The following is a 19,856-nucleotide window of genomic DNA, read 5'->3' on the forward strand; positions in this document are numbered from 1 at the left end:
CTGTTTCCTTTTCAATAAATCTCAGAAACAAGGTTATCAAGCTCTCAGGCTGGTTTTAGTCCCTCAGTGTGGGGAGAGATCACAGACCTCAGAGCCCATTGTGTGTGGTGTGTGTGTGTGTGTGTCTGTGTGTGTGTGTGTGCGTGTGTGTGTGTGATAATTCCTACACCAGGGCTGCTGGGAATCTCATGAGATCGTGCGTGGGAGGAAAGTGTGTGGCTTGTAGTAGGTGCGCAATAAATGGTAACAGTTATTTCTTGACAAAGTGACTGAGCCAAACATTAGAAAACTCATTGCTCCCCGAGTCATTTTATCCTAATGGCCCTAGCTGCAAAGTGAGTCCAATAAACTCAGCCTGTAGGCTTGGGGAGAAAAGTAAACGGAGCAGTGAATGTAGAAGGTGAGTAATAGTAACAGTACTCTAAATAATCAGAGTAATAACAAGAGTTAATTTTTATTGATCCTGCTTCGTGTCATTTGCTGTCCTACGTTCTTTACACAGACTGAATTATAAAGTGCTGCTGCTGATAATGATGAGGATTAGAAATTTAACAAACACCAATCTAACCTTGTTCTCTGATCCTAGGCGTCTAGACCCGGTCCTAGCTCCCTGTACCCAACGCCCTCCCCCTGGGCAGACGGAGACGTGTTTGAAATAAAGTTTATTGAAGTTTCTGTTGTTATTTACATATGATACACGGTAAATAACAGAGCCAGGCCTCCCCACACCACCCCCTTCGCCATACCCAGGGCCCCCCTCCCCACTAGCCTCGTTAAAAATCATTGCGTAAAGACAGGTTAACTGCTGCGGGTACCCCCTCCCCCCCCTCCCCTGAATTGTAAACTAGCCCTCCTTCTCCCCCACCCCCCCCACCCAGGGGCCTTTCTGGTTCCGTGTAGAACACTGTGCTACCTCTCCCTTCCTCCCCAATAAGGGGTGGTGGGCAAATTCCTGGGACCCCCGCAAATCTGTCCAAGAGAGAGGACTGACCCTTAAAGAGGCCAGAGTTCGAGGTCTGAGATGAAAAGGGGGATTTCAATGGCGAGGGGAGTGCCAGAAAATGGAAGACTTCGAGGTTTAGGGGGTGTCGACCCCCGCTACTGCCTCTCCCTCCCCCGAGCGGTCTCTAGGGGGAAGAGGCGGGCACAAGTGTGGAAATAACATGGAATTCCCTCACCCTAGGGTCTCCATCCTTTTCTTGTGGTGTGCGGGGCTGGATGCACCCCGGGGCTTTGGATGTGCGGGCGGAGAGGAGCAAAGAGACAGAGGAGGAAGAGAGAGAAGCTAAGAACAGCTGAGAAAGCAACGTCGGTTAGACAGCGTCCCCTGAACGGCCGGTAACCTGGAGGTCTAGAAGAGCCCAACAGGTGAGAAAGAAGGAGTCTACCAGGGAAGGAGACATGTGCGTGTGTAGGGGGTACCACATTAATGGTACCCACAGCCTCCAGCCCCCACCCCACCCCGGATCTGTGGGTGGAGCAAAGAGGCCCTCCACTGCACCCAACAACCCCCAAGATTCGGAAGTGAGACTGGGCCAAGAAACAGAGAAGTCGCGGCAAAAGTGAGAAGAGGATGGTTGGTATTCCTGACGGCTACCGGGCCCTCCTCTCCAGCCCTGCGGCCCTGCGAAGAGGCGGCATGTTGGGGGCTCAGTATAGGTGGGCGCCTGCACTGCGGCGGAGGTGAGGGTGCTGCCCTGTGTAGGTGCGCGGAGCCGGGAACGCGGGAGGCTCATGGTGCAGGGAGGGGGGCAGGGGACCCAGATGAAATGGGCAGGACCTGGAAAAAAGAAGGAAGAGCTATTTGGAAGGGGCAGGGCCCAGCGGAGAAAAAAGGCCGGGAAGGGGCGGGGCCAGGGCGACGGGGCGGGGCCTCTGGGAAGAGGGCGGAGTTAAAGCGTGAGCGGTGCCCTCCAGGTGGGAGCTCTGAGGGGCGAGAGGAGCTGCGCTCGGGAAGACCCGCGAGGTGGACAACGAGAGGGGAGCTCTGAGTGGCAGGGCCTCAGCAGGGAGAGGTGGAGATGTGCAGGTGGTCTGGGTACTTGATGGCAGGAGGGTAGTTCTGCGTCATCTGGATGGACACGTCGCTGGAGATATCAGAGGGGCTCCGGCCGCGGCGCCACGCCTCGGGCTGTAGGAACTGGCCCGAGTAGTCGGAGCAGTCGCTGAGCCTCGGGCGGTAGAAGGCCGGGTGGGGGCGGTACATCTCCTCCTCCGCGTAGCGCTTCGTGAACAGGTACACGGACATCACGCCGGCCCCCTACGTCAAGGCACCATCAGAGCCCATGGCTGGCCCTGGGCTCCCTGTTATCCCTGGACCCAAGATGCCGGGCCTCCAGCTTCCTCCTTCCCCAGAACCCCGCAATTAGGGCCCAGCCCCCTCCTCCTCCAGGACCCCAGGAGTCCAAGTTCCTAGCCCCTCCTCCCCCCGGGACCCAAGGTCAGGCCTCAGCCACGCCTCCCTCCTGAATCCAGTCTACACCCCCAGCCTCCTCTTCCTCCTGGATCCAGGAATCAGGCCCCCCAGACCCCTCCCATTCAATCCTAGAGTCTGGGCCCCACAGACATCACCTCTTTGAGTAGGAAGGAGGAAGCAGCGAAGGCAAAAGACCACCCGTAGCGATAGTGGAAATACTGCTCAGAGCTGCTGGGCCTGTTCATGACCTCATCATTGATGCTGGAAATGTAAAGAACCAAGCCCACCACCAAGGAGAGGCCTGGGGGAGCGGAGGGACACCCTTGCTCCATTAGCAGTGGACCCCTCGCCGCAGCCCCGGACCCCTCCCCGTCACCTCACCACCCTCCCCTTCCCTCTTCTTCCTGCTATGGCCTGGACTAACTTTGCGTGCTGGGCCTAGGCTGGGTGCAGGGATCTTGGAGATGAATTCTACCCCCCTCCCCAAATTTGCATCCAGAAGCTCACAATGCAATTGGGGGAGGCAAATCTGAGTGTTGGTAAACAGTCACATACATGGTGATACATGATGATACATGATGTAAGGGAACTAGCAGCACCGAGCTGTGTGTGTCCAGAAGAGGCACCAAACCCACCTGGGGGAGGGGCAGGGGAAAGCTTCCTGGAAGAATGACCTTGTCCTACAGGATGAGGCCCAGGGAAGAATAAGAATACTCATTATACAACTCTGGGCAGGGGAAACAGAACAGGCAAAAGCTTGGAGGCTGAGCATGAGCTCATCCACCCATGTGGCTACAACATGGGCCACAGCCACAGGAAATGAGGCCAGAGAAGGGGGTGGGGACACCACCATGAGGAGCCTCACATGCCAGGCTGAGGAGCTGGGTACTGATGCCAAGGGAGCCATGCAAGGTCTGGAGCAGAGGAAAGACACTGAACTTGTATATTCTAGGAGGAGAAAGATGAAGCCTGAGTGAAGGCCATTTGGATAATAATAGCAACAATATCAATAATAATAATAGTAGTAATAATAACGATAACAGCAACAGCTTATATAGATCTTATTCTGTGCCAGGCACCACTCCTAGTGTGATATATGATTAACTTATTCAAAATTCACAACTACCCTGTCAAGTAGGCACCATTTTTAACCCCATTTACAGTTGAGGAAATAGAAGCACAGTGGGGAAGGTGGAGAGGAGAGGTCTTGTCTGAGAATTTTTAAGAGGCAAATATCATTTCCTCAGGATAAACTTTCTTTTAAACATGCCAAGGGCGACTTAAGGAGGCTACAAAGTCTCCTGTGCTAAATTAATCCATGTAATCCTCAACAGCATTTTCCCCCAGAACCTTACAAACACACACTTGTTTATCCACCCCCAGAAAAAATCTAAATTCCTTCCATTGCCTACAGCACAGGTCAGCAAGCTATGGCTTATGGCTAAATCCAGCTTCCTGTTTTTATACAGCCTACTAGCTAAGAGTGGCTTCTACATAATTAAATGGTTGGGGGGAAAAAAATTGAAAAAAGAATGATGTTTTGTGGTATGTAAAAAGTACGTGAATTTCACTTGGTGGTTCTTCAGAGTGTTAAAGATAGAATTCCCATATGACCCAGTGACTCCATTCCTAGGTGTCTACCCAAGAGAACTGAAAACATATGTTCACACGAAAACTTGTGTGCAAATGTTTATAGCAGCATTATTCATAGCAGCCAAAAAAAAAAAAAATGGAAACTACCCAAATGTTTATCAAGTGCATGGATAAACAAAATATGGGATAGCCATAAAAAGGAATATTATTCAGCCAAAAAAAGGAAGGAAGTACTGATTTATGCTACCACATGGATGAACCTAGGAAATATGTCAAGTGGAAGAAGCCAGACACAAAAGACCACATATTGTATGGTTCCATTTATACAAAATGTCCAAAATAGGCAAATTCAGAGATAGAAAGTAGAATAGTGGTTGCCAGGAAACAGAGTGGATGGGGAGATTATGACAGGCTGTGTGAGGTTTCTTGTGGGGGTCATGAAAATGTTGTAGAATTAGGTAATGGAGATGGTTGCACAACCTTGTGAATATACTAAAAACCACAGAATTATGTGAACTTTAGGTGATGTGAATTATAATATCTCAATTTTAGAAGTCTATAAATTTCAAATTCAGGGTCCATAAATAAAATTTTATTGAAACACAGCCAGCCACAGCCTGTCGGTTTACACATTGTCTATGGCTGCAATGGCAAAGCTGAAGAGCTGTGATGAAGACTGCATGGCCAATAAAGCTGAAAATATTTATCACCTGGATCTTTACAGAGAAATTTTCCTGACCACTGGACAACAACATCTACATGGTCGGGTGCCTGTCAGCCTCATCCCTGGTCAGTCTCTCCTTGCCCCTTCTACATAGGCCCTGTGAATCCCCCACTCCCCGTTGAACACGTCAAGCTCTTTTCTGCCTCAGGGCCTTTGCACACACTGTTCCCTCAACCTGAGATGCTCTTCCTCCAGACTTCTCCATTCTTTCTGTGTCACCTCATTTAGATTTCTCCTTCCTTGTCACCTCTTTATGTCTTCTATGACCTCCCTATAAAAGAAACACTCCCTCACTCAAAGTAAGAAAAATGCAGGTGAAAACTATGAAAGGATATCATGCCTTATTCATCAGACTATCAAAAATTAAAAGGGTTCACAATAATTTCTTCTGGTGAAGCCAGGAGAACAGAAGCTCCTATATGTTGCTGGTGGGGATGCAAACACATATATGAATTTGACATTTAGAGCTATGCTAATATTTTACATATTCAAAAGATAAAATCAACAAGGATAGGAAAAAACTAAAATTGAACACAAACAAAAATAAGTGAAACTGACATAGCAAATGACTAATACAACCACGGGTGGGGGAAAAGTTGTCATCCAAAGAACTTTTGAATACCGTGCTTTGATTGTGTATTTTAGTCTGAAGACACAAAGATCTGCAAAGAAATCATGAACCATACTTAATAGGGATTTTTGTTGGGAGCGGCCTAGGGGTAACAGTTCTGAAATTAATCTGTGTGGGTTGTAGGGTTAGCAGATGTGTAAATATATTGATGTTTTGGGGAGCTAGAGTTCACATTCTAAAAACAGGAAGACACAAGTCAGAATTGGGCAAGGCAAGGAAGAACCCTGCACTGTTTGGCTGCAGTATAAACTCCTGTTTCACAAATATATATATATACTCTTTCAGCTTTGTGTTCTCAAAGATTCTAGAAGCAGTGACACCTTGGCAGCAGTGAGCACACCTTGCACCCAGATTTTGGTCTCTATTGCCATCCCCTACTACATAAGTAGCCAGGGCTCCCAGGAGAAATATCTGATTTGAAGCCTGGGATAGGAGCGTAAACGTGCATTCCTGCCACACAGCCAGGAAGTACTCAAAAAAGAGGAGGAATATGTCAAACAAACAAACAAACAAACAAACAAAAACAGAAGCTAGTTTGAAGAGGGTTCCTGATAGCCCAACTGGGGACAATTTGAACATCAAAATGAATAGTAAAAGTAATGGCATATAACACACCGATTTCAAAAAAAAAAAAAGTGAATCTATACTGACATATATTTTTAAATATATAAATAATAAAAGAAGAGAGAGAAATCTTCTTAACAGAATTAGAAAACACCATTTTGCAACCCCAGTATTAATACTGGGATTCAGGCAAACATCACCAGTGGACATTAAATCACTGGATGACCGAATTCTCCCTACAGCATACCTATTAATTATAAAGAGATTATTAAAACATTTTTTTCCCTTTTTTGTAAAGGAAACTGGCAGATACCAAGTTGGCCAAGTGATAGATGTTAAGATCAATAATGGGGCAGATTGACACCAAGACCTCCTGATGTGAGCGTGCCACTGCCTCACTTATTGAGCTCTCCTGCTGAAATTTGTGTAACCTGAATCTACTCTTATGGAAACTGGGGCACTTGACGACACAGCTGGCTGTGCTCTTCAAAAATGTCAACATGAAAGAGAAATTTTTTTGAAGGGCACAGGAACTATATAAAAAATGGAAGGAGATGAAAGAGACACAAGGAAATACAAAGTGTAATCCTAGACTGGATCCCAAATCAAGGGAAGAAACAACTACACACAAGTCAGCATTGGGACAACTGGTGAAGCTGGGATGTGGACTATGTATTAGCTATCATTAAACTTGCTGAATTTGATTATTGCACTGTATTTAGAAAAGGACGTGCACTTATTCTTAGGAGATACTTGCTGAAGTATTTAGGGGTGAAGTATTTGCAACTTACGTTCAAATGGTTTTATAGACAGATGATATAGATAGATAGATAGATAGATAGATAGATAGATAGATAGATAGATACATACATACATACATACATACATACATACATACATACATACATACACATATAGATCGATCGATCTGTAGGTAAGCAGGCAGGCAGACAGACAGACAGACAGACGATAGAAAGAGAAAGGCAAAAATGTTAAAAATTGGTCTAGCTGAAGGGTACACGAGTTCATTGTATTATTTCTGCAACTTTTCTGTAGGTTTAATTTTTCTCCAAAATAAAATATATGTGTGTACAAAATAAAATATATGTGTAACAAAATAAAAAATATATTTTATTTTGTTTGGGGATTAGGTATCCCCAAACAGGACTTTTCCCTCAAGGTGCCAATGTGTGCAGACTATTTATTCATTATGAAGAGAAAAATACCCCTTTTCAATGGAGAGCTCTGGTGACTACTACCTTTACCAAGGGTTCAAATTTTGTGCCACTCATGGTGGAACAGCCTGACACAATTTGCTACCTGAAATAAAGATATAAAGAACATAGCACCACCTCTGAATCTTCTTGCCAGACATGTGTAACCTAAATCTAATCAAGCCAAGCCTCTAGTCTAGACATAGCTTCCAGGTTATAGAAAATACAAGGAAAAAGGAACAAATTAAATGATGCCATGAGGACCACAAAAATCCAGGATGTGAGATATTCTACAAAAGGACAATCACAAGGGTCAAGCTGATAACCCCTGAAGCAGTGATTACTCTTAACATCTCAAAAAGAGATAACCAGACCCTATTATGGCTCCGATGTAATGCAGTCATTGTAAATAGCACCACCTATCTATAAAGTATTTTTGCAAAAAAAAAAAAAAAAATCAAACCTGGATCTGATCAACAACAGTTTCACAGGAAAACACAGGGATGGATGGACATATTAAACCATGGCATGGGACTGCAATTGGAAAAATCTAGAGTGTGGGAATTCTATAAGACAAATGACCGGATTTCTTCAGCAAATAAATGGCAAGGAGGAAATTGGAGAGGAACTGTTATAGACTAGAAGAGGCTTTGGAGATCTATCAACTAGATGCACAAGTGGAATTTGGGTCCTGATTTGCAACAAATAAACTGTAAAAAAAGCATTAATGACACAAGTGGGGAAGTTGAACACTTACTAAATATTAAATGATGGTAAGCAGCTATTCTTAATTGTTTGGCATGATAATGGTGCTGTGGTTATGTTAAATAACAAAATACTTATTTCTCAGAGATATACTGAAATATTTGTGGATAAGATTATTTAATGCGTGAGACTGGCTTTAAAATAATGTAGTGAAGTGCAGAAGGGAGATATGGCAGTATGTCTAAAAAAGGATTCACCATATGCTGACAATTGTTAAAACTCAGTGAAGGATACTGAGTTTAGCATTTCATTATACCATTCTGTTATACTATTCTTTCTATATTTTTATAATGGAATACATTTTAAAAGTCAGTGTTGTAAATAACATAGTGAGAGGACCAGTCTGGACTAAAAGAGACATTAACTAAATACTATGCATGAACCTAGATTGAATCCTGATTCTGGGAGAAAGCTATAAAAGGCATTTTTGAAGGGGCGAGGGGGAATTTTAAATTCACTAGGACAATTTTAAAATGGAATAAATTATATTATGGAATTATTGTAAACTTTCTAGGTGTTTTTGCGGTGTTGTGTTTATGTAGAGGAATGTTCTTACTCTGAATAGATGCACACTCAATATTTGGAAATAAACTATCATGATGCCTGCAACTTACTTTGAAATGGTAAGGGGGTGAAGGTGGAGAGAGAATATACAGCAAAACAGCAAAACATTAGCAAAATGCAGGATACAGGTGTATCTAAGTAGGTAGAAGAACATATACTAGTGTTCACTGTACTGTTCTATGGATTTCAAAGTCTTCATTAAAAAATTGGAGTAATAAAGGTGACATAAATTAATTTCCCATTACTCTCCTTCCCCTTAAACTACTCTATTTTTCCTTGTGAGACTTAACATCAGCTGACTTTATATTTTCCGTCTATTTGTAATTTTTTTGTCACATATCTCCCCGGCTCCCAGTAGGATGCTTGGAACTAGCCTATCTTGTTCCAAATTGCATTCCTAGTGTCTAGCATGAGATCCAGCCCATGATAAATGCTAATTGAATAGATGAATACACTTGCTTCTCAACTGGAACTTCTAGAAAATCTCATGGTTGTCTTCCCTTTTTAATCAACCCTAAATCCCACCTCTCCTCAATCTCTTCTAAGAATTAACCTTTACTTGTTCTGAACTTTTATACTGCTTTCAACTTGTAGTATTCCATAATTTTGACATTCAAGGGAGGGGTCCCATGATGTGTCACATGGTGGAAAGGCATCAGAGATAGGTCTTGACAGGTGAGCAAGTTTACAGGAAAGTAGTAGCAAAGGAAGCCCAGAAACCACACTCACTTGGATACCCTAGTTAAATGCAGGTGGTCATCTCGATTCCTCTCTCTCTCTCTCTCTCTCTCTCTCTCTCTCATTTATCAAGAATGCTCAATCATCAAGTGATGTCCACTTCGCTTCCTGACTTACTCAAAAATCTAAACCCCTTATGCATCTTTGAGTCCTCTGACCCAGTAAAGGCTAATTCTCGATGCCTGTCTCACCATACACCCCCAACTCTCATCTTCCTGTTTTAGAAACTGGTTATTTCTAAAACCCATACTGGACTATATCCTTCTCTTGTCAAAAGTCTTCCATGGCTCCCTGCTACCCACAGAAGAAGGTATTCACTCATAGCCTAACATTCTTTACAATGTGATCGCTGCAAACCATGCCTGCCTCACCTTAAGTCCCAGGTTCACACAACAGCCTTGAATACCATTCTCTATAAGGACAGAGTCAGGAGCCGGGGTTGATGAGAGGGAGACAAATATTCCCAAAGATAAAGGTTTTTCATTATAGATTTGCTTTTAGTAACTGAGAGTTAGGTTAAAACAATGCCAAAGGTAAATTATTCTTGTCGTTCTTTCTCCTTTCTGGCCATTTTTATAGCGGCTCTGGTTCTCCAAAAATAACCTTCTTGTTCCCTCTTTCTCTCCCTCCCTTCCCCTTTCCTTGCTCTGTAACCCAGCTCTCTCGCCTCCCCGCTGTCCACTACCTCAGCTTCAGAATTCTTAGAGCACAGAAGGCAATGACCACCTACATTCCAAGCGACATAGAAACACTCTAGCTTTAGAACAATAGTGTTTCAGGACCACGGAGAGCTGCACACGGGCCACTTCGGTCTTACTTGCTTTCTGGGGTCTTAACAAAGGCTGCGAATACCATCCACACACAATGCCCTAATCATTCTTCACTTGAAAAATTCCCCCTCGCCCCTTCAGTATCATCAACTTGGATGTCACCTCCTGGAATCCTGGTCACTCCCACCATCCTCCCCTTTTCCTCGCATTCCCCGAATTGTCCCAATCCTTCATCCATTCTACAAATATTTCAGCATGCACTTTGTACCAGCAGCTCATCTAGGCTCAGCAGATACAAATAGGAGCATATCTGTAAAGGCCTTTGCCTTTTGGAGTTTACATTCTGGTAGAAGGAGACAGAAAACAAATAAGATGACTGATGATAGCAATAAGTGCTACAAAACGAATAAAACAGAGAATTGGACAGTAGAGTGAGGGCAAGGCAGTATTACATAACATACTGTTGTCAGAGAAAGAAACACTAAAAAAGGAAAGATTGGGTCTTTTGAAAATCAGGGGGAAGAGACTTCCGAGAACGGAGGGCTAGTGAGTGTAAAAGATTCAACCTTTTCAAGGAGTAGCAGGAGGCCAGCGTGGCTGAAGTTATAAGCAATGGAAAGAGTGTCAGTGGGTTAGGAAACGAGGTCACAGATCTGAGCGGTAGGCAAATCATAGAAGACCTGCAGGCCAGCATGAGGAGTTTGGTTGGACATATTCTAAGTGCAGTGGGAATTCATCAAAGCACCAAAGGGATTTCAGTGGTGTATAACAAGCTTTGATGGATGTGTAGTTGGGGCTGTTTTATGGCTGACTGCACGTGGACTCTCATTTCGAATCCAGCTGTGTTTCCAGCGTCCAGCCCAGGGCCTGGCATTTTGGATGCCTCTATAAATGTTTAATGAGTGAATAAATGAGCAACACATAGGGCATGTTTTTGAGAATCAGGAGTTAATATGGGTCATACGCAGAAAGCGTGACTCTTATAACCTGGAAAAAGAAAAATCAATGTCACTCCAGCCTCCCCACTCTGTCTTTCACCAACCATACTCAGACAGTCATCTGGTTCTATTGATTCTCCTGTCAATATCCTTCTCTCTCAAAGACATCCTGTCTCCTTTATCCTGCCAGCCCCAGCCTCAACTCAAACCTTATCTGCTATTGCTCGGACCACTGTACAAGTCACCTCTTTGGTTTGCCTGTTTTCCTCTGGTCCATCTCCAACACAGTTCTTTGAGGGATGTTTAACATCCTTTCCTTCCCCTGCCCCAACCCTTCCCTTGCTTTAACCAGAACTGAATGTCAACTCCACCATTTCTCAGACCTCAGGTAACTCCTGTCTTTCTCTCTAAGTCTTCGTTTCCTCCTTGAGAACATGAGGTGTTTGGACAGATCATTCTGTTCCAATATCTAAGATATTAGTACTATTTCCATCCTTTCTTCCCTTTAAATTGTTTTTTTTTCATTTCGATGATTTTTACTTATAGTGGAGCAGTTTAGTGCCATGGTGAAAGCCTGGGTTGGAATCCTGCTTCCACAATGGAGCAAATTAACCTCTGATGCTTCTGTTTCCTGAACCAGAAAATGAGAATATAATTGCATGTGCCTTACAAGGTGAAGAAAACGAAATAACTTGATTTGCATAAAGCACTTAGAACTTCCCCAAACCACGGCACTCAATAAAATGTTTATTATTATGGTTGTTGTTCTTACTACTACTATTTATGTTTGTACGTATGCATGTATGCACATATGTATGTATTTAAATCTACCACGTGTCAAGCAGTTATTGTTATAGACTAGGCACTCAATTGAGATCTTCACACCAATGATCTAGAACAGAGGTTGGCAAACTACAATTTGTACCACTGTGTGTTTTTGTATGATTTGCGAGCTAAATAAATGTGGTTTCTACATTTTTTAATGGTGGGAGGAAAAAACAACAAGAGAATATTTTATAACCCATGAAAAATTACACTGAATTCAAATTTCAGGGTCCATAAATTTATTATTGAAGCACAGTCATGCCCACTGCTTCACCTCTGGTTGCTTTGGCACTACAACCCTTCAGCTCAGAAGCCTGAAATATTTACTATCTAAAGTTTGCCGACCCCTGACCAAGATTTGTTCTTTCGATAACTTCATAAATGAAGGCTGTAGCACATAGAGTATGTGGTAGGGTTTGAACCCAGGTCTTTTCAGGTTTACAGCTGCATGTGTCATGAGCCTCTATACCCCAAAACCTTCAAAGTGCATGAGTGAATAGCTTGGGATAGGGCTCATAAGTCATAGCCCATGAAATGAACTAGAGAAAGGAGTTCAGGAAATGGGGTTCAGTTCTGTTCAAATTTCTCTATTGTTACATTGGAGGCCTAACTTCCAGCCCTGACAGCATCACTGATCCTTGTCTTGACCTTGGGAAGTCAGATTCTGGTGCATTGGTGTGAGCATGAGTTTTGCAATGAAAAAAACAAAAAACAAAAACCTTGATTCTAATCCCAGCTCTGCCACTGACTTGCTAGGTTGCCTCTCCTGCTTCCACTTCTGTGTACCACAAATGATGGGATTTTCCTTCTAATGCTTTGGGTAAATTAAAGTCCCCATGCTACCTACTCTTGCCCCACTTTCTCTCTCTCTAGGCCACTATTTTTCCATCTGAAAATGATGAGACCTTTCGCTCTGACACTCTGGGATGGTGACATTCAATGTGTCTTAATTTAGCTCGGTGTCTGGCTCCACATGCTGTGCTTCAAGTTTGCACGGAGGTTGCACCCTGGTTTCCCTGGAAAAGATCTCATCGGTTCAGGCTGGAGGCACGAGGGAGGCTGAGCCTACAGAATGCTGGGTGAGGAGCTAGGAGGAGACTGGGGAGGGAAATTCAAAGATCTATCTTCACTATTTGCAGAACCTCCTCTAAAAGAGGAGCCGAGTGGGGGCCCCAGGTGACAGAATGGAAATGAGATGTACAGCAGTGTTTCTTCATAAAATACCAACTGTATTAAGAGGAACTGAATGGAGTTTAATTAAATTATGTTGAATTAATTTGAACTGAATTGAAGAACTGAGTCAGAATGGGTGGGGGTGAGTAGGACAAGATTGATGGAGTTAGAGGTGTCAGAGCTGAGTTGATCGGGGCTGACTTGAGCTGAGCGGACTAAACTGAACTACACTGAGCTGCAATTTGGAAGTGGGCAGCACCTGAAAGGACCCTACTCCAAAATTCGGGACACTTGAGTCCTTGAACACCAGCTTACGCTGGGGTCTTAGGCAACTCCCTGCACAATTCTGGGCCTCAGTACCCCCATTTTATCAAGTGGGTGCCAGTAATAACTCTCAGGCAGAGATGTTATGAGAATGATGTGAGATAACTCATACAAAAGAAAAAGAACTGTAAACACATACTGAACTCTAGCTAATGACATACATAGCGAAATATCTAGGGTGAAGTATATTGATGCCTCAAATAACTTTGAAATGCATAAAAAATAATAAGATAAATAATAATAAAGTAGACTGAAGGATGGGTAGAAATATAGATAGATGAACAGATGCAGGACAGAGCAAGTGTAGTAACATAGTATTGGCTGACCATAAGCACTGGGTACATGGGCGTTCGCTCCAAAATTCTTTTGCCTTTTCTGTTTGTCTGAAAATTTTTTTCAGATAAAATGTTGCACAAGAAATAAGCCTCATAATCCGTTAATTGCTAAAATATCAGGAGTGGTTAAAAATACAGCCTCTGGAGGCGAAATTCGTGAGTTTGAGCCCCAGCTCTGCCTCTCACTGGTTGTATGGCCCTGAGCAAATGACTTCATCTCTCTGAGTGTTTGTTTTCATATCTGTGAAATGGGGCTATTAATAGCATTTACCTCACAGGGCTGTGAGTATCAGAACAGAGCCTGGTACCCAATTAGCACCCAGCAGGCATTTGCTGTGGTTTGGTCTTGTCAATAACTTAGTGAAATGGGTGCTGCTATCTCCACCTCACAGGAGGAGGAAGTGGGGCTCAGGGAGGTCCTGCAAGTCCTCTAGGTTATACAGAAGGGAACTGGCTTTCTTAATGGAAGAGGGACCACAGGTTCCTAGAACCTAAAATGGTCTCCCAGCCCCTCAGTCCCGTCCTTAGGCTCACCGGACAGGATGAAGAAGATGCCAGAAACGAAGGCCAGAATTGTCCTCTGTGGGCGGATGTGGCCGATGTTGCTGATGACGAAGGCGGTGAACACGAGGAAGAGACTGACCATGGGGAAGGGAGTGGCTGTCCGCACTGTCTCTGGGGGAGGGGAGAAACAAAGCATGAGGAGGGTCTGAGGAGGGGGACACCACTCGCTCCCCTGACCTCTCCACTTCTACCCCTCAGGTGGCCTTGCCCCTTTCCACAGACCCCGAACCTTTCTGACACTGACACTGCGGACTTCACCCCTCCGCCCAGGCCACACCTCCTTTGACGTGACCTACCCGTACTGTTGGCTCCACCCACTGCCTAGGCCCCGCCCCTTTGACCCAGTCTCTCCTCCTTACCCCACAGCTCTGCCTTCTTCCCAGCCTCCACTCCTTGCCATCCACTCCGCTTCTTCCCTGATCCTGCCCTTTCTCCCAGGACTTGCCCTGTGATCCTGCCCCCTTGTTGCCTAGCCCCCTCTGCCCCCGCTTCCCCTCACTCAGAATGTTCTCCGTGTTTTCCGTCACCAAGTTGATCTCCGGTTCAAGGAAATATTCTGAGGCCACGCAGCGACCCTTTTCCCGGCCTGGGAGATGATAAAAAGGTAGGGTTGGGTCGGAGGCTCCAAAGCTCTAGTGAGGCCGTCAGGGGCAGGACACACAGTGGGGAGACCCCGAGATGGAGATGCTAGGTTTAATCCAAGGGTTACGGTTTGTACCACTCTTGGGGGATGCGGAAGGGGGTCCAGGAGCCTCTCTTCTCAGCTGCCCTAGAGGCCCTTGGATGGAGGAGGACAGGCCTGGAAGCTTGGGTCCCAAGTGAATAGGGGCTGTGGGCCAAGACTCCTGGATCTCTAAAGAGGGTAAGGGGCGGGAGGTGGATTCCTAGAAGGGGAGTTTCTGAATGACAGAAGGTGTGGATTTTTTTAAAAATTTATTTATCCTGCCCATTCAGCACCAAAACTGTCCAGCAGAAAGTTCTGAGCCTTGACTACTGCTTCTAAGGGGGACTGGTGCGGTTCTCCAGGGATTAGGAACCTGGAGATGGTGGCGGCACTGGGCTCTTAGATCAAGGGTATAAAGGGCTAGAAATTGGGTCTCCAGGTAGAAATTTGACTCCAGCAGAGAAACAGGGTCAGTTTCTGGATTTCTGGAACTCGAGGGATGGGACTATGAATAAGGACTCTCGGGTCCCAGGGACAGTTGCGTGCGGGGCAGGCGAGGTCTGTACCTGCGAAAAAGCAGACGCGCCAGAGGCCCGCGTGCAGCGCCATCTTGACCTCCGTGGTTTGGTTCTGCGGCAGCACCGTCCCCTCCTCCATATACAGCCAGTAGTCTGTGCTGACCGCGATACCCACAAGCAGCAGGCCGCAAGCACCAAACACGCTGCTCAGCAGGGTCAGGGCGCGGCTGCTGCAATGACTCATTCTCAGCGGCGGGGGGCGCCCTGCGGGGCCTGAGAGACGGGAAGCTGCCCTAGAGAGATCTGATGGGACCGGCTAGCGTCCCCAATCCCATGCAACCACCTGGAGCACTGGATTCAGGCCAGAGACACCGATCCCCAAACACAAACCTCTCAAATCTGACCTCTGCGTCCTGACCCATGATCGCATCACTGGATTTGAACCCGTGGCACCAACTGTTGACCCTCAACCTCAGGTCTCGCCTTCCCAAAACTGACACCTGTGCTCTGGCTCTCCATCCTGATCAGAGATGCCACACCAGACCCCCAACCCCAGGGGAAGCTTTCCAGCCATAACTTTCAGCCCAGATACACAGATTGAACGTTGGCTCCAACCACTGGGTGCCAAATATTATGACTCTGACTAGAAACTCAATATCTAGATTCTCAAACCCAGAGCCAGGCCCTCCAGCCCTAACTTCATGCCCTGACCTGAGACCTTGAGAGCAGACACCGGACCCCACCAGAATCCCTTAGAAACTATTACACTGATTGGACACTGCAACACTAGGACTAGGCACATACCTCCTACCCTTACTCTGTGTCCTAATCCAAGCCACCAGGCTTAAATAACAGACTCCAACAAGGGCCTGTAACTTCAACTCCGAGCCAAGACCTAGGTCCCTGGACTCTGAATGCTGGACCTTCCACGTTGGATGCTGAGCATGTGAACTGTGTAGAAACCCTAAACCGGGCCACACAGTCCTGACCTCATGCCCTGACCTAGCACCTGACCCCTTTCCTTTAGATTTTGTCTCTGAATAGCACCCAGAAATCCCCCACATGGGTCACTAACCAAGTACCCTAACCCAACACCATGGCCTCAAGCCCTTGACCTCAGGCCTACCTAAGACCTTGAGCAGAGGCCCCCACCTAAGTTTAAACCCTTAGAATCTTTTCTTGACCCTTAACTCTAACACCAAGACCTTGACCTGTGACCTTATAACTCTGATCCTGTGCCTTGACCTCAATTTGGTACCCCAGTCTGAGATCGTGGCCCATGACCCAGATCCAAGATTCCAGGACCCTAATTCCCCCCACCCCATATCCAGGTAAGCCCCTGAACCTGGTATGCTGGAGCTCCATTCCAGGCTGCTGGACCCCAAAACACTGAAACCCAGAAACCTGGAGCCAGGATTTTAGATAAACTCTGGAATGTCAAAACCATGATCTGGTGACAACCCCCTCAACTCAGCCCCCTAATCAGAGCACTCCAGTCAAACAAGTGACCCCCTTTTGAACTGAGGATCGGAGCTCTGAACACTAAACCCCAATCAGGAAGTCCAGGATCCCATCACTCTCAAGATCTCCAAGTCCCTACCAGAAATTCTGGACTCTAACTTCCTATGTTAGGATTTCCGATAACAGACCCTCTTCAGCACCCAACCTAGAACTCTCATCCTCTAACACTGGCCCCTCAAAACAATAGATCACAGCTGGGGCCCCCAAATTCCAATCAGCAGTTTGTAGATTCCAACTGGGCTTTTCCTCATTCATCAGCCTTCACACCCACCACTTACTTTTCCCTAAACCACACAGTCCCATGATTTGGTTGACTCAAAGTGGGATCCCCATCATATGTCAACCTGAGACCTCTACATCCCTGAATACCAGAGCACTCATCATCTTTTTAACTATGACCGTTAAGACCCCTAAACACTCCCCTGGCAATGCAGCCAAGACTATAGAGACCCCACTTTTTTTTTTAAACCAGAATGCTGGTAGCCTTAAAACTCTGCCCCACTCCAATAAGGACAATAGGAGTCCGAGACAATGTTCATCATCACCCCCATCCCAGCATCCAGTGCCCCGACCCCATCCCGTCCCCAGCCTCCTGGAAGACTCAGAAATCCAGTCCGCCAGAGCGCCGACCGGCTTTTCCTCCCATCCCCCGTCCCAGGGCTCCAGGGCTTGACTGCCAGCTGCCTGTCCTCCTTCCAGGCTCCTCCGCTCAGGAACAAGCATCAGCAACCCTGTAACCCTGGCTGCCTTAGTCCCAGGTAGCTGACCGCGGCTGGGACCTGGCCCATTGTCACCCATGACTCTTCCCCTTTGGAAGCCTCCTCTCTTCCTTGATCCGATTGGTCCTCACTCTAAATGGCCCCTCCAGCCTCCAACCTTTACCCTTCGGGACGCCCCCACACTTCCGCCTGGAGCCTACCCCCTGGATTCAGGCATTCGGATCCCCGCGGTCCCCTTCTCCGAGTCCCACGTCCAAACTCCTTCTCCCTTCAATCATTGGAGAGACGCACGTACCCTCCTTTCCGGGGACCCTTTCTCAGACTCACATCCTGCCCTTTGCCCGCACCCTCCCCCAAGACCGCCTCCATCAGGGACTCGGTCTGCACCCCCTGGGCCACAGCCTTTTGGACTCAGACGTGAACAGCACAGTGGCCCCACTCAGGACCCTCGGACTCCATCCTCCCGGATTCCCTAGGCCCTAATGTTCCTCCATTCGCCACTGCCTCCCGAACTCGGGCGTCCTGACCTCCAGAATGCCCACTAGAGCCACTCAGGCCCCTTTTAGCCCCTAGCCGCGGCCCCCCGTCACCTCAAGGGGACCCCACCCCCGCCTCCTTCCAGGACCCTCCCCTTGCGCTCACCTCGCTCAGGGCTGGGCGGACGCTTCGGGCTGCCGGACCCACAACCGCAGACCGACCCCGCAGCTTCCCCAGCTGCCGCCGCCGCGCCAGCAGATCGCCGTGCCCGCCGCCCATGCCCCGAACCCGGCGTCCCGGCCCCCTCCCGGCCTCCCACCCCCCACCCCCCGCACCCGCGGCCTCACTCGGCGGTCGACGCCGGGAGCTGGGACCGGCGGCCGCTCATTGGCTGCCGCGGAGGAGGGGAGGGGCGGGGAGGGAGGAGGAAGGATGCAAGGAGGGAGGGAGAGGGGCCTTGAGAATGGGGGAGGCAAGGAGGGAAAGAATAGAAACAGAGCAGAGCGCCGAGAGGGGCAGGGGCACACGGAGGGGTGAGAGACAGCCGAGGACCCAGTCACACCCAGACCTCGAGGCTGAGAAATCCTGAGACTCGCAGGTCTGGGGACCGGAGGAGACACAGAGATGGCCTAAAAGAGACAGAGATAGAAAAAGAAAGGCAGAGACCGGGTCCCAGACCCCTGCTTCCTCCAGGCTCAGAGATTCTAGGGCCCTGGGAGTGGAGTGGTTAGCGAGGCAGAGACAGGGAGACGCTCAGAGGCCTTTGGCTGAAAAATGCTGAGACCCAGACACCTTGAGTGGTGAAGAGAGAGAGAAGGAGAGAGAGAGAAGAGAGAGACCCTGAGAAGGAAAGACAGCAGGGGCAATCCTGGGGGAGGTCCCCGATGAGCAATGGGGCTCTGGCCAGGCCTTGGGCGGAGCCTGAGGTCTGGGAGGCTGGAGGAGGCGGGAGGGGGCGTCCCGGGCCGGGGTCCCCAGAGCAGCAGGCAGGTGCAGAGCAGAGCCGGGTCCTGCAGCCGCCGCGGAGCCGGGATCCGAGCCAGCACCCCACCACCACCCGCCGTGATGTCAGCGGGGCCACTCTTAAAGGGGCAGGCCGCCCGCCGAGGGTCTGATGGGGGCTGGGGGCCGTAGGCACCGGATGGGGGTACCGCGGCTATTCTGAGGAAGACAGTGGGGAGCCCTAGCATCCAATTGGACCGAGTCCCAGAAACCCAAGAGAGATGAAGAGAAGCCGGGCTCATCGAGGGAGCCTGCAAAGCTTTGGAGCTCAGTCCCTCCAAACGCACAGACATAGGCACATCATTCGACCAGCCTGCCGCCGTCCAGGGACTACATTTCCCATCAATGCTGGAGGCCAGGGGCCGCACTTGAGGGAAGGGTCCGCCGCGGTGTCTGCTGGGATGTGTAGTCTATTTGCACTGTCCTCGCCACTCCCTCTCTCGCAATTGGGTCAAGGGAAGGAGCTCGAAGGGCGCATCTGCCTGCTGCCTCGGTCGCTGGCCCTTAAGCTCCCGGGTTCTGGTCGCTTAGGTTTCTCTGTTGTGGAGTCTGTCCCTCTGATCACGTCCCCAGGTCTCTCAGTGGGAGGCTTGCCTTTCATCTACCCTCTCAGGACTCCCCAGGATCTGGGTCTCATTGTGTGTCTGTGAGCTTGTGTGTGGCTCTGGGTGAGTATGTGTGTGCTTGCGTCTCTGTGCCCGGGATCCCCCTCCTTGTGCATGTGTGCCCTTTGGTCCTCTCTGTGGCTTGCTCTCTGTGGGTCCGTCTGTCTCCCTGTTCTTCTGCTCTCAGGCTGTGGGTATCTCCTCTCTTTATG

The 19,856-nt window shown here is 47.8% G+C and overlaps 1 protein-coding gene across 1 annotated transcript; it reads right to left on the reverse strand.

Moving 5' to 3' along the window:
* Positions 1-1,822: 1,822 nt before the first annotated feature.
* CACNG7 (calcium voltage-gated channel auxiliary subunit gamma 7) lies at positions 1,823-18,266 on the reverse strand. The gene is made up of 6 exons (XM_039879892.1): positions 18,203-18,266; positions 15,369-15,593; positions 14,638-14,724; positions 14,109-14,249; positions 2,572-2,717; positions 1,823-2,260 (listed from the first exon to the last, which is right to left on the reverse strand). The coding sequence occupies exons 2-6, from the start codon at positions 15,562-15,564 to the stop codon at positions 2,003-2,005; spliced, it is 828 nt and encodes a 275-aa protein (XP_039735826.1). The 5' UTR covers positions 15,565-15,593; positions 18,203-18,266; the 3' UTR covers positions 1,823-2,002.
* Positions 18,267-19,856: the final 1,590 nt, after the last annotated feature.

The sequence above is a fragment of the Pteropus medius genome, unplaced genomic scaffold (genome assembly GCF_902729225.1).
Source record: "Pteropus medius unplaced genomic scaffold, Ma_sr-lr_union100, whole genome shotgun sequence".
NCBI classification, from domain to species: domain Eukaryota; kingdom Metazoa; phylum Chordata; class Mammalia; order Chiroptera; family Pteropodidae; genus Pteropus; species Pteropus medius.